The 15355-nt window shown below is 36.8% G+C and overlaps 1 protein-coding gene across 1 annotated transcript; it reads right to left on the bottom strand.

Moving 5' to 3' along the window:
- Positions 1-6433: 6433 nt before the first annotated feature.
- Positions 6434-14032, bottom strand: LOC126262352 (DET1- and DDB1-associated protein 1). The gene is made up of 4 exons (XM_049958928.1): positions 13895-14032; positions 12494-12632; positions 12354-12415; positions 6434-7661 (listed from the first exon to the last, which is right to left on the bottom strand). The coding sequence occupies exons 1-4, from the start codon at positions 13895-13897 to the stop codon at positions 7557-7559; spliced, it is 309 nt and encodes a 102-aa protein (XP_049814885.1). The 5' UTR covers positions 13898-14032; the 3' UTR covers positions 6434-7556.
- Positions 14033-15355: the final 1323 nt, after the last annotated feature.

Genomic DNA, 15355 nt, shown 5'->3' with positions numbered 1-15355 from the left:
GGTAAGGTGAAAGTGCTACAGCATACGGGAATTAATCCTAGAGCAAACTGCATTAGAGAACTTGAACAGATGGACAAGGTTCGTTGATAAAGCAGAGTATCCACCACATTTGGCCACTAAGGAGTCCAGGAAGAAGAAAAAACTTGGAAAAATATCAAGATGATGATATACAGTATTGTGCAGGGTGCTTCTTAGTACCTAAAAACAAAAAATTAAGCATATATTAAACGAGTTACAATCTTTTGAAACTTTAGAAGCCGTTCCTGAAAATTTAAATTTTCTGTTGCATTTTTCCATAAATCTCAGAAACCACCTTGAGTAGCGTGTTCAAATCTTATGGGAGTAATAACATACAGATCCAGAGTCTACTGAACTAAAAGAACAACATAATGTCATGTATAATTAAAATTATTTAGGATAACATACAAAAAGTACACAAAATTTTAACCATGTAATTAAAAAATTGTATTTCTGAAAGCAGTGGCTGAAATGCAATTATTGTCCTTCAGTAGACTCAGAACATACAGTTTAATGTCCTGTAAAAGTTTCATGTCAATGGCTACAGTGGTTCCTGAAATACAGGGAAGCCAAGTCACTAAATTTAACATTGTCAGGATAGGGCGTTCCAACTCCATTTAATCGATTGTCTTGTGTCCTCCGAAATTCTATTTTGTTTCTTTCAGTTTGCTCCTGCAACACCTTTATCTATTATTATTATTATAATACTTATTAAAGAAACATTTACTTCACGAGTTTCTTCATTCTCTAGAGCATCAAATTTGTTAATTTCAAATGGTATCCTGCCTCTTAAAAATTTTAATTGTGATTTGAGCTTAATTAGTTTGGTTCTTTCTTAGTGTCTAGTTTCATTTTGGTCTTTACTAACTTGTGATCACTAGAAATCTTGAATTGGCTTTCGTTCGGTAAGTCACATCATCTTTGTTTTTAGATATATTTTTCCCATGTGGAATAAGGGAGTGGGGGGGAGACAGAGAGAGAGAGAGAGAGAGAGAGAGAGAGAGAGAGAGAGATTCCTTTCAGGTGATCCATTGATGGAGCCAGTTTCCAAGATCGTTAAAGGATGTGCAGTATTGTTCAGAAAGGCCAAGCTACACAGAGTGAAACAATTTGTAATCAGAAGGGGAAATGTCTGGTGGATGGAAATTACATCCCTTTAAAGGTTTCCTTCTCTCAGTTTGCAAAACATGGTTTGGCATTGTCATGAAGTCAAACGACTCACATCTCTGAATATAGCACACGCGTTTGTCCTTTAAGAGTGCAATTCACACTGAATAATTGTCTATTAGTCTTCAGCATTCACATTTTGCAGCAATTCATGAAACACCGCATGAACTAGGATGCATTTTGTCACCTCAAAATTGTTATCTTGGAATCACGTACACCCATTTTTGCACATTATTTCTGATGGAGCAAGTGCTCTATATGCTTACACCAGCAAACAATGACCATCCATAGCAGATATTAACATGCCAACAGCAGAGTCACAGTTGATGCAAATGCTGCTTCGTAGGTACAAAATCTGAAATTTTCACAGCACTTTCTTTTCACTCCACTCTAAAGTCAAACACAGATCTGAAAGCTTACCATTTCTAATGTTAAATAGGTCTCATGTCACTATATATTATGCTGCACAAGTGCAACCGCTCCTCTCTCTTCGGCAATAGTGAGAAGTAATTGAAGTTATGTGAACTGAAAGGAGCGGTGGAATAAAAGAAAGGGAAGGGAGGGAAAGGAACTAATGGTATCAGTTGCATCAGGACTTTATGTGGGATCAGCGGTGACGAGTGAAAATGTGTGTCAGACTGAGACTGTAAGCTGGGATCTCCTGTTTATTATTCAGTTGCGGTTAACACTGCACCACACGGACATTGCATTTATTGTAACTGTGCGGACTACCTTTACATGCTCACCAGCAGACTCTCATTCCCATTAGTGCCACCTATCTGCAGTCTCCATCTATGTCTTCCATTCTCAAAAACTTTAGAGTACCACTACAAGTCAAATGTAAATGTACATCCACACTGGAAGTTGATGATTCCTTTATCATCATGGCGAATCAATTATATGAATTGCATGGTATCTGTTCTTGTGGAAATGCCCAAAAGAACAGACACCATGCATGCATTTAATTACTTCTTCTAATAGCCCTAAATCTCATTTCTTGATTTTGTTTAGCTCTTTACATGTCCATTTTTGGCCTGGGTTTTTCTTGAATAATGTAGGATGCATATTCCAGCCTTCTTAGTGACTTCAACTAGCCTGTCCTCTCTATCATTATTGGTACCAAATCCCTACTGAAAAATTATTTTACAACTTTGGTTGCACTTTTGCACACTAAATCGGCCTCTATATTCTATAGCATGAATTACTTTTGTTTAACAGTTCCTGCAACTCTCAAGTTCAACTTCATCATGGTGTAAGGTTGCTGCAGCAAAAAATCTTAGGATTTCCAGTGAGAATCTGTTATTTGTTTTCAACACTATTCTTGCTACTCTGTTACATTCTTTCAAGAACAACAATATGCTTCTTAATTTTTTGTTAATGGTAAAACATATTCCTATCAATCTTGTTCAGTCATATCTGTAGTGAAGGACTGCCACTCCATCAGACCCTCTTTCTTTCTTCCTATACACCCAGTGCTATTATTTAATTCTGCTTCCAGTGTTAGTAGCCTGTCATCAGTTCTAAGCATACAGCAGTTTATACAATGACTACAGGTATACCGAGTGCCACAGTAACAGTCAAATCTTTATGAGGCAAATTTTTGTTTTAACCCAATATTATGTAGCAAGTTAGGAGTTAGGCATGCCCCACATTTTAAATACACTGCCTGACTTTGCTCAGTCCAGCAACCCCAGTATGTTTTAACCCATGCGAACCTACCACATCCAATAATCTTTAACCCAGGCAACTTACACATACCAGTAGGGCATCTGACAAGCCTAGCTATTGTATATGAGCTCAAAGAATTTTGAGAGCTACATCCAATGCTAAACCTCAAGGCTCAAATTAGTTACAGCCCATTTCCAATTGCTACAAAATTTGTGGGACAGATATTAACATAACCAGTTCACATACAGTGCAGGGTTCATACTGTTATGGTTAGTCAATGTAGTCTATTAGTTTTCTATAACAATGTGGTCAGTCTTCAAGATAGCAGACTTCTACTCACTTTCTAGCTTTCCACTTAAATGATGTCTGCTTTGGCTATGATGTTAAGGGTTAAACTGCATAGGCTGGAGTAAAAGTGGTAGGATATTGGTGGGGTATTATAACGGATTTCCTAATTGTACCTGGTTGTACATCTTCTTACCACAACCAGTTAAGAAGACCAAGGATGACTTTCGATTCTTTACACAACTCACATTACATGCGATACATAATAGCATCTGATCCTGGGGCAGTGTCTGTAACAGTAGACGAGGCATTTTTCAGTTACCCTGAAAACTGCGACAGTTGTTCTCACCTGTCTGACCTCAAGTCCAACTGTGCACACCCTAGAGCTTCTTTGTGACAGAAGTTTATAAGCTTCAGATGTTACTTTCACGGAAGGAATTACCCACTGCAGTATGTCAACTGTAGAAAATAAAATAATCCTATCCTTTATTATATCAGAGAGAATTTTCAGCTTGCCTTATCACAGATCCTCCTAAAGTTCCCATTCTCTCGCAAATAGCTCTAAATGATTAACAGTGTTCAGTAGCCCTTGCCACAACCTTTTTCTGGTCTTATTGTTGGCCACACCTGTGCCCTCACCACCCGAAAGGATGTTGGGGTCCCTCATATAACAAAACCCATCAGTCCACAATGCAAATAGCTTTTATTTTTATGTTATTTTAATGTTTCAGTTTCACACACACCATCATCACTCTAGTAATGCTCCAATGATGATGTGTGGAGAAGTGCGGAGCCATATTAAGTACAAGATGCACCAGTTGTCACCAGCTCAGAAGTTGAAAAGTGCTTCTTGTACTTTAACAGCTATGTGCATTGTCTCCATGTCACCAATGGAGACATTATTGGTCTGATGATGGTCTATGTACTACTGAAACTGTTTACCATGCCATAAAAATAAATAATAAAAAAATTGCGATCTGGATTGATTCCGGTTACGAGTTCAAAAATTGTCTCCCCTAATGGTCTGGTCTTGAACCTTCACCATGTTACCTGCCTGTACCTGATTACCGTACACCATCTGTTATTTCACTGGGATACTGGTCTCTTAGGGCATTCGAAGGCCTTTCGAATGGAGTGTATGGCACAACAGTGGATCACATTCTCAATACTACAAACCCAGACTTGAACAGTTCTGTTTGCTCAAAGCTAACCTACTGTATAGTGTCAAGTTCAGTGCGCGTGAATATCAATTTTTACACTTCTTTTTTGGGTCTCTTCTGTCCAGAAAAGTGGTTGCTTCAGTGATATTGTCCACTCTGCATTATCTGGGACAGCAATAAAACCAAAGGAAATGCCAATGGCCACGGGAAACCCTTAGGCTGAGATAAAATGGGCAGCTTGACCTCTATTCAGAAGACATTTCTGATGTGATGCGACTAAAAAACTGAAGCCCTGATAAAGCACATGATCTACATCAGTATCACCCAGTAGGTAGTACACTGTGTGTATGATAATTTTTGGCAACACTTTTATGTCTACAGCAATTACCTTCAAGTTGACAGAGGTGTGGAAAAAGTTCCTGATAAATAACACACTCCACTCTTACCCTTATCCCTAAAATGGTCAGCTTTTCTGTGGAGAATAGTTACCTAGCACATTGATATCAACTTTTTTCAAGTGCATCATCTGCAGACTAATGTACATCCCTCCCTCTCTCAACTACTATCAATGCATTCTGACAAAACTGTACCCTTCTGCTCTTCTTATTTCTTTTTCCGTGAGAACTGGCTCTCAAACCTCTCTCTGTCATTTAGCACTCCTTGATGGTCCAACCTTTCTGTAAGAAGTGTGAGTTTTCTTTAAGGAGTGTGAGAGTCAGCAGTAAGAACAACTTTGTTCCCATGAGATGTTACTAACATTAATGTTTATCGTGCACCCAGAGCCTCACTTACCTGGATAAGCCTCGAGAAAACAAAAGCCATCCTCCCACTCAGCAGGTAGCATACCAATAGGATGACGTTTTTAATTAGAAAAGTTTTTACTGGCCTTTTGATCTGGGCAGTTAAGTCCACTGCCCAGTACACAATACATTCCAACACACATCCCACATTAATCATTGATGATTATGATAATGATACGAACTGTGGGGAGCTCAACTGCACGGTTATCAGCACCTGTACAAATTCCCAACCTTTACTCAGTCCAATATCGGCACTTTCATGAATGATGATGAAAAGATGAGGACAACACGAACACCCAGTCATATCGAGGCAGGTGAAAATTCCTGACCCCGCCAGGAATCGAACCTGGGACCCTGTGCTCGGGAAGCATGAGCACGACCGTGAGCTGTGGACAGTAATCACTGAAGCATGCAGAGAGTTTACTGACCACTCCACAATTTGGGAAATCTAGGATGTGCAGGTCCTTACCTAGGCATTACCTGCACACCTGAGGCAGAATAGGACAGACAGAAATTGAGACTTCTAGCACGACATGGAAACTAGTGCTGAAAAGGTTTAAGGCTATGTTTGTAAATCACACATTCATGTAACTGCTGTGAGCCCACTGGAGGAGATTGAAAAGGGAGGAAACACAAAAGCATAGAGAGAAAGCCTTGAGAAAACAAAAGCCATCCTCCCATTCAGCAACTAGTCCTATTGGTGTGTTATAGGATGACGAGACAGTGTTGGGAGACAGTTAGTTCCAAAAGCTATACCACCACTTATGTATGTCTCTTGGTAATATGAGGCTAGAGAAAAAGAAAAGAAGATAAGGGCTTGATGTCCCTTTGCCTACCTCACTGGAGACTGACCATGAGCTGGAACTGGGATAAGACAGGGAAGGAAATCAGATACACCCATTCACAGGAAGAACTACTACATTCACCATAAAAAAGTCAAGAAAATCATGGAATGTCTAAATCTTGATGATGGATGGTAATTTTATCTGCTGTCATCCTGGAAAGAACAGGCTAATCAATTATTAAATTTTAGGAACAGAAAGGAAATTCATATGCAAAGGATCTGAATTGTAAGAAGTCATTCTACCTATAAATCCCCTCCCCAATTTTAACTACACAATAATATGAGTATACAATAATCTGAAGACACGTACAAAATAAATTCTGCTACACAGAATGAAATTTATAAACTGTGTGTGTGTGTGTGTGTGTGTGTGTGTGTGTGTGTGTGAGAGAGAGAGAGAGAGAGAGAGAGAGAGAGAGAGAGAGAGGGGGGGGGGGAGGGGGGAGTGTATTTTTAATGTTGAAATCAATAGAATAAAGTTAAAGAAAGTCTAGAAGAACTATGTCTCAGTTTATTTATGATACATTGGTATCAACCACTTTCTTTCTTTAAATATACACAAATTTCTTACACCCCAGCTGTGGCAATTCCGTTACATATATCAATAAGTGTCAATTAACTTATATTACATCTAACAAGCTCTATATAAAAAATGTTTGTGAATAAAATATCAAAACAATATTACATTGCTGATAGTCCTAACTTGTTTGAAAGATGGGAAGAAATTACTTTTAGAGGGGTTCACAAGTGAATTTAGACAGAAGCATTTGTGAAGACTTATTTGGCATTGCTACAGCGGTATAGTCCACAGTAGATATTCTATATCAACAAAGGACTGCTCTTTACAATATACACATTAACTACAACAGAAATAGAGATATTACCCTTACTTTGAATACAGGGTACATTGAGTTCCAAATTTATAATTTAATTAACGATTTTGTAGTTGTCAGAACTTATGCTAATAAGAAGAATGTGTGTTTCACTGGTAGAACTATGAAGAGGTATTACACAGATTTTTATGCTGTTCATACACTGTACAAGTAGTAAATGAATACATTTTTCACAATAAAACAAAATGAAACCCCCGTGGAGTTAAAATCCTCAAGTTTACAGCAGTTATCACCACAAAATACAGGTAAACAGCTTACAACAGAACTGTGTCACACGCAAAAGCAGCCACTGATGCACATATCTGCAAATATGACTAAATAAATTATATATACAAGCAACTTAACAGTGATCACAACAGTTTATTCAATACATGCAATATGTAAGTTCTCTGTTAAGTGATCCGAATCATTCCAGTTAAAGAAATAACAACACTATGTAACCCTAATTTTCAATTCAATTAATGAATTAAAGTACATAAAGTCATATGAGTAAGTGCAACAACATTTAAACACCTCACATACAATTTTTATCATTTCACTCCCTCAATTAAACCACAAAACAAGTTTTTTAAACAGAAAAATTATGTTCAAAAAGTTATCACTGTAAAATGAACCACAAATAAGGTAGTAGTCAATCGTCATTTACCACTCCAGCATCTGGCACATGTTTTTATTGGCTGGAAGATATGGAACACAAGTGAGGTACTGAGTTCTAGTGATTTTAAGGAGAGCTGCTCATAGACGCCGGATCCAAGCGCGGTCTTTTCCTAGCTACTGAGTCATCAGACGTTTCAACTGAGACATGGTCCCTCTTCTTTTGTGAAGCCTGGAAGCAAATTAATGATTTTTTTTTTCAACTGATACAAAATGATGCAAGAACAGATTCAAAGTATTACTTGATTTCTCATTTCTCAAATCCTTAAACCAAAGTAATAAATATTTCAGAACCATGAACTAACAAATTTTAGCTTCATCAATGACTTGAAGGCATGTTCTGAAGTATGGTAACATCAATCCACAACACAAATCTTTGTGAAATTATGCTCTACACCATCCCAACATGTTGCATTGGCCTGTTCCATCACCAGACCTGTCTCCAATCGAGCACATATTGGATGTTATAAGACAACTCTAACTTCATCCACAACCAGCATTAACTGCCCCATACTGACCGACCAAGTGCAACAGGTATGGAACTCCATCCCACAAACTGACATCTGTACAACACAATCCATACACATTTGCATGCTTGCATTTAACATTGTGGCAGTCACACTGGTTAATAACATACAAGCATTTCACATTTGCAATGGCTTATCTTGCACTTAAATTAACCTCTGATCTTGCAATAATAATCATTTAAATTACACCCTGTAATACAAAACCCATCCAAAAGATACTACAGAGAAAAGGCATGCTGTTTGCTGAAGTTTGCGTGGAAAGTAGGAAAGCTCGCAATTTAATTTTTTTAATTTTTTTTTTTTTTGAGAAAGAATAATGGAATGGTTGCTTTGAGCTAGATTTAGTATAAGTGTGTTTAACTAGAGGCTGTCATTTATCCTTCTGATGTACACCATGAAAATAATATTAATCTTAAAACACAATTGCCCACTAAAATTGTAATTCACATACTTGAAAATTCACATGAAACTGGGATTGCTCCTCTGTGAATTACTGAGTGTGGATGCACGAGTGTATGAGGGGAAAATTGGAATAGAAGACTGTCTACAACAAGACATTGTTTGCAACCCAGGACCTATAATTAAGAAAGAAAGAAGGGGCAGCACTCATACACTTTAGAATGTCACCAAATCCATTTTAATCCACTTTCAGACAATCATCATTCCTTTACAGGTCCTCTCCTGTTTACACCAATTTATTCTTTCAATCTGTGTTGTCTTATTGTAAGTATGTTTTTTTTTTCTTTTTTATCTGCTTACTGGTTAAATGAATAATACTTGCTGATTACTCTCTCACAACTCTGTGACTTGCTCAATCAGAACTTACCACGGTCTGAACAGATTCTCTCTCACCTATTGCACTCCATAGTTTGACTGCTGCCTTATCCCTAAGAGAAGAAAGTGAAATAGAAAATGTAGTTGTGATCTTGATACACCACTGTACCACCAAAAAATTTGTAACAGATTTTTTCCCCCTTTCTTCCATGTCACTACAGGCACTGAATACTACATTCTGCATTTCTCAACAATATCTTCCAAAAAGGAAGGAAAAATAATAATGCAAATGATTGTATTGGAAACCTCCAGTACAGTCAGTTTAAAAACAAATCAACAAGCACAACACCAAAATCAGAAAGCACACGCCGCTTATAGGAAAAGAAAATGAATATTAAAATAAGAAATAATGGGGCAGACCAACTATGGCCTGTCTGGTTTGGGACTGACCGTGCACATTTTTTAACAGTCCACTGGCACAATGTGGAATATGACTGTTTCTATAATTTCTTTATTTAATCTACATTAGTAAGTTCTCCTGTAACTATCAGCAGTACCAATGTTAAGGTGTATACATATAATGTACTTCTGTAAAGTTGCTTATTAATACGTGAGCAAATTAACTTTTTTCTAAGCAATTGTTTGCTAGTCATGTACAGCACTGTAACTAAAACAAATCAAATTAGAAACCAATAACACGTCTCAGACGTTGGTGGTGGTCGCCTCAAAGTCTGGTAGTAACAACTTTTCTATAGTACCAATATTCAGAGCCTTCCTGTGTGGAAAATCACAGTATTCTCATAATGGACAGCCATCACAGCATTCAGAGATAATGAGAAACAGCAAAAAATAAATAAAAGTGAATACGATTTAAAAATTCAACTAAGAGTGGACAATATAGTACTTTTTCTACATGTGACACGCTGCACACACTGTATTTTGAATGTGACAATCAGTCCAGAGTATGTTGACTCACTTGAGGATCAAAGTCTTTAGGTCATCATCAAATATTCAAAGTGAGCACTCCTTAACAATATCTGCTGACAAAGTAAGGAAGACTTTGAAGAACTGCAGAATGGTCTTGACAGGTTACTGGACAATGCATGTGTGCAAATAAAATGATACTTAGGTGAACATGAATAGAAGGAAACAGAAAACTGATAAAGAATTAAAAAATGAAGATGAGGAAGAAGACTGAAAAATTTAGCTATCTAGAATGGACGACAATACAACAAAAGATTTATGTTTACCAATACGGAAAACTGTCATAGCTGTTCTAGTAAAGTATAATCCTCTTTATGTGAAAGACAAAACTTGCAAAAACTGCGTACAATGAGTATGAAAACAAGAAAGAAATTTCGACTAGATTTTGGAACGTTCTATTGAGGGTATGGTGATTAATGAGACAGCACAAGTTTTGATGTGTCAAGGGTGGGCAAAGAAATCAACAATGTGCTTCTCAAAAGAACCATTGTAGCATTTGCCTTAATTTAAAAGAACCATAGAAAACCTAACTTGGAATGGGAATTCTGACAGCGCTCCTCCCATATGAGAGTCCAGTGTTCCATTGCATCATCTCACCTGTTGAATATGATTAAATGTTTGAAATGTGTGGCTACAGTGAAAATTAATGGGTGTTACATAGTACAAAATATGTAATATTACTCACTGTCAAAATTTTTAAGGAACTGGTAAGTAAATAAGCCCACAGTTTGATAGCAATTTTATGACAGAGAGAGAGAGAGAGAGAGAGGGGGGGGGGGGGGCATTTCGCTCATTGTTAACTTGACACTGCAGAAAATATTGGAACTAAGTGCACTTACAGTGTCAGCAGATCTTCAATTGCGTGCTGATGTTTGCAATTCGTTGGCAGACATCGTAGCCAAACATGATACTATGCAGTAGCCAATGAGAAGCACTGAATCTAACAATTTCTCTACTGATAACAGAATGTCGTCTCAATGCAGACCACTGCATGGTAGAAGAATGCTGCTCACATTGTGAAATAATAAATGCCATGGTACTGTCCTGAATTGTAGCTTCACAACTGTAGATTTGTTTTCAAACAACGACAGGCATTTGAAAATCATTTAGAGTCACCAATTTTCAAACCCTACTCAAGTAGGAATAGAATCCAAATCAATAGATTTGTGCTTTGCAACCAATAACAGGATGCAGAATATTAGGGGAATCATAAACAAGTGGCTTTTTATAGTTAATCTTTCACCATGTATGCCTGAAGTGTGTACTGCATATACACAACAACTTGGTAGCAACAACACACCATACATTATCTTCACTCTATAAAAATAATGGACATTTCATTTTTCTATTTTGTATGTTACTAGCAAACTTTTGTGACAATAATGACTTTATACAGGTTACCAGCCCCAGGAAAGTTTTTTGTCAGCTGAATGTGTAATCTGTTGGAAATAGCCTCATTTAAAAATGCATACATTACATTTCAAACCAGTGTTTACATTACATACCAGTATTTACATCTAGTAACATAGCAAATCTTACACCAAGTTACTGGTCTTTATTTCTTAATTTTCCACTTTTGTGAATATTATAGATCACTCAACGTGTGTGCACTTATTCCTGTTTTTTATGTATATCATCTTATTTCACTTTCCATCCGAGATGACTTTCAATGGATTCACAAATTCCATGGAGGTATCCCTGCTGCCCCCTCCCAACCCCTCTTCGTACGTATTCCCATCACTAAGCAGACAATATCAAACAGGGATTTGATACAAACATCTCCAAAAGAGGAGTTTCTTGTACATGCACTTTACTGAATCTCATCTTTGGCATAGCCTAGTCCGCACTGAAAATGTTTGTGGACAACCTTTACTGGAAATCAGGAAAATGAAGTAACACTATGCATAAGTTACCACATACACCATGTATTGGAATATAGCCAATCAATAGCAGTCACACAGAGATTAATATGAAATCATATGCACAATATAATGTATGGATTTTTTGACAAGGTTCCCTCAAAAGTCTTACATAATTCCACAGAGAATCAGTAAACAATATCTTCTGGGGAGCTAACTGATAATTTACCTTTTATGAGTGAAACATAAGAAATGGAAAAAAGTGCTAGTTAGCACTACCTCCAACTTGCAATCAGTATTTGAGGACTGCTTTGTACAGTTACCAAATAATATTGCATTTACCATTCTTCATGCAAGCAACTATCTGAAGAATTACTTCACATGCTTCAGTCAAAGCTGGCAATTTCAAATTCCCAAGGTACATAGGAATGGTTGGATAGTCTCATTTAGGCTATCAATTATTTTTTTTAACTTTTGCCTTCTTAAAAAACATTAAATATGCATTTAACTAGATAAATTTTGTATTCACCGATAGATTTCTGCAATTGGTTTGAATACTTGCAAAAGTATTACAGTATTATTTAATTAATAAGCCAAAGAACTTAGTCAACTTTCTGTTAAACTGACACTCAAGAAAACTGTTTTAGTTAAAGAGTATAGAACCAGTCAAACTGGGGAAGAAGAGACCTCAGTGTATGAGCTATGTTACAGATAACTTACCTTTTTGTCCCATTGCTGGTGCAGGTACCTTAACAGGATGTTTGTTTTTTCTGTTACTATAACTGCAATAAAGAAGTTTAATATTATTCACTCCCACAAGTAGATTTATTCACAAATATAAAGAAGCTAATACTACTTACTTTGTTCAGATGGATAATCTTTTGTTGGTAAATAAACTGATGGACGTTTCACACAAGTACGACTTCCACTGTCTGTGTGGAACCGTGCAAAATTGTTTTCATCATAGGATGGAAGACCTTTCAGGAATTCTGCGACGGACTGAATGAAAGAACAGCGATCACTTTGTCATACGGTAAGACTCTAAGGCTAATAGCATTACACACACAAGAAATGACACAGACAATGGCACAAGGGTATATTGAAGTCTCTCTTGCAATTCTAACATTAATATCTAGAGGAGACTTGTTTCCTCCTCCCTGTAATCCGAAATGATTACCACAAGAAACTAATTGGCAACACGTATTACACATAGGCCCCCGTTAACTGCAACTTACACATTTGCGAAAATATAAGCAGTCCTCACTTGGTTGTCTTTTTGTTAAGGAAATGCAAATAACTCTAGCTCACATTTCATAAATCTTTCAAACAAAGTGAGAACAAGTATTCCTTACTGCCCATAGTCTCTTTTACACCTCGCTTCTTCAGGAATTTGAATACAAATTGACTTGTTGCTTCATATCCTCCAAAAGACATTACAAGTCGTATCAGATCCTTATGATCATATGTAGCATTATTTTGTTTACATCACATGTGACATCATTTCGAAGGAGCTAGCATAATTTTTATAACAAATTCCAATAAAACTTATTACAGTCACTCCAGACAAAATACTGCCGACACATTAATGTTGCAAACTTAGTCGACTTAATACTGCTACGAAACAAAAAATGTATGGACGTGGAACTGACGTTTAGGCCTACTTAATGCCTGGTGTGTAATCCTACTTTAATTAAATTGTGTCAAAAAGTTAAAATAGCTGCACAGCATATTGTAACAAACTTCAAGCTCTCTATCTTATTTACAACAATTAACGTACATCGAACGTCTGCTACACTCACGAAAACAAAATTTCTTGAGCACGGCACAGGAAAATTATTACTTTGTTACATTGCCTCTGGCAATAACAATTAAACAGAATGTTTCATAACTTTGTTATCACGCATAGGTACAGATAGGTGACATGTTTCTCGTGAACTATTTGTAAATATTTCTCCTATCATCCACTTTAAAAAAAAAAAAAAAAACACCTAACTGCATGTTGCTGAACCACGCCCTCTAGAAACTAGAATAATTAACAGAATTTTTGAAAAATGTTGTTCATGATTATCGAATAGAAAACATTTTCCCTGACGAGAGAGAATATCAAACACAATTGCACACATTGCCACTCATATTTTGATGAGCTAAGCAAACTTAGCTGTATAGTCAATGCAGATTTGATTCTCATGGAAATATCTCATGACAAACCGGCGAACACACACAGGCGATACAAATATTTGGGTTGTTAATTACCACCTTACCATTTTTAATATCTATCACGACCCTTCCCCAACAAACATCAACATGCAACTATCGACACCTATCAAGTAGGGAGCAGCACGTGCGTACGCAATTGAGTTGCTCATGCCAACTTAACGCACATCTTGTCAGACAGAAGCGAACTTATTAAAATTTAGTTATTCGTTACTGAGCATGGTCTTGGAAACCTGTAATTGTTTACTTGTCTTATGAGCTTTAATCTCACTGTTATCTTTTATACTCTGTTTTATATGAATTCCATTTAGTAAAAATGTCATCTTTCTTACGTCACCGTTCGCTTCTTATTTCGACAATAGCGGTGCTATGATGAATCTTAAGTGTACATCGAAATAAAAGTCGGAACATAGCAAGAAGCAAAAATAGTGTTAAACTGTCAGTATTCTGTCAAGCAACCGATAACATTTTTATACACTTGTGTAAGGACGGCCTTAGTTGACCAAAATCTGGTGCAACGAAGCAGCAGCAGAATGATATACCATAACTACAAGTACACTGTAAAGTGCTTCTTTTTTAATAGTTTTTAAACAATAATTATATTTTCGTGTTTTTAAAATCAGGAGACCTGAAAAAACATTACTAGCGCACATCATTGGGTGAAATATTTTTTTTTTTTTCATTTTTCATTTTAAGCTACGAAATATAGGCCTATATACACCGTACTAGAATGTACTCGTCTACAGTCTTAAATACTGTAGGTCGTTCTTAAAAAAGGAGATGCAATCTTTTCAAGGACAAATACGTTTCAGTATGGTAGCCTAAATATGGCATTCGAACTGCAGACTGGATGTCATTTTCCTACTATCCTGACATGAAGGAGATGAATCTCGCATATTTATTGCAGATTAGAATAATAACACCATTTAATGACAGTTACTAGTCTCTATGTGTTGAGGAAGAGGAAAACGAAAATTAAACTGATGGCTCCACAACGCTCTTTTGACTGCGCAGTGTTTCTGGCTAACCATAGCTGATGCAGTGAATTAAGTGCTCGGCGATTGGTCATACTTTTTGTGCCATCATACAGCATTGGGTCATATTTTACAAGAAGAACACTGAAGTATGGTTTGAACGTCTGTATACCAAAGGCGGCACAAGAGGAAAACTAAAACATCCACAACGTATATAAATCTCGAATATAGGATACAGCATAAAAAGATTCCATTGTGGAAGCAAAAGTACTTCTAGTACAGTGTAGATTGTTTGATGGATTCGCTGCATCCAGGATCTGTTTACTTTGTGCCAAGCAGCTAAGTTAGTCACTGGCAGAGCCACTTCGTGTACAGTGCGCGAGTGAATATTGTGTGTATATTTTCAAGATGTAAATAAATTTTGTTCTTGTTCGTAGTTTCTATAAGCCTGTTATTTATTGTGGCTAAAGTACCCACAAGCCAGTGACCCCGAGAAACAAAATGGAAACAAAAAGGCAAGAACCTCAAAGTGAA

This window comes from Schistocerca nitens, chromosome 6 (assembly GCF_023898315.1).
Source record: "Schistocerca nitens isolate TAMUIC-IGC-003100 chromosome 6, iqSchNite1.1, whole genome shotgun sequence".
Classification (NCBI taxonomy): Eukaryota; Metazoa; Arthropoda; class Insecta; order Orthoptera; family Acrididae; genus Schistocerca; species Schistocerca nitens.
The sequence above is the reverse complement of the archived record's forward strand: the minus strand, read 5'-3'. Positions and strand labels throughout refer to the sequence as shown.

Coding starts and splice junctions, on each gene's coding strand:
- LOC126262352 (XM_049958928.1), bottom strand. Junction 12,416..12,493: donor AGATTATCCATCTGAACAAA/GTAAGTAGTATT, acceptor TCTTTATTGCAG/TTATAGTAACAGAAAAAACA. Junction 7,662..12,353: donor ACCAGCAATGGGACAAAAAG/GTAAGTTATCTG, acceptor ATTTGCTTCCAG/GCTTCACAAAAGAAGAGGGA.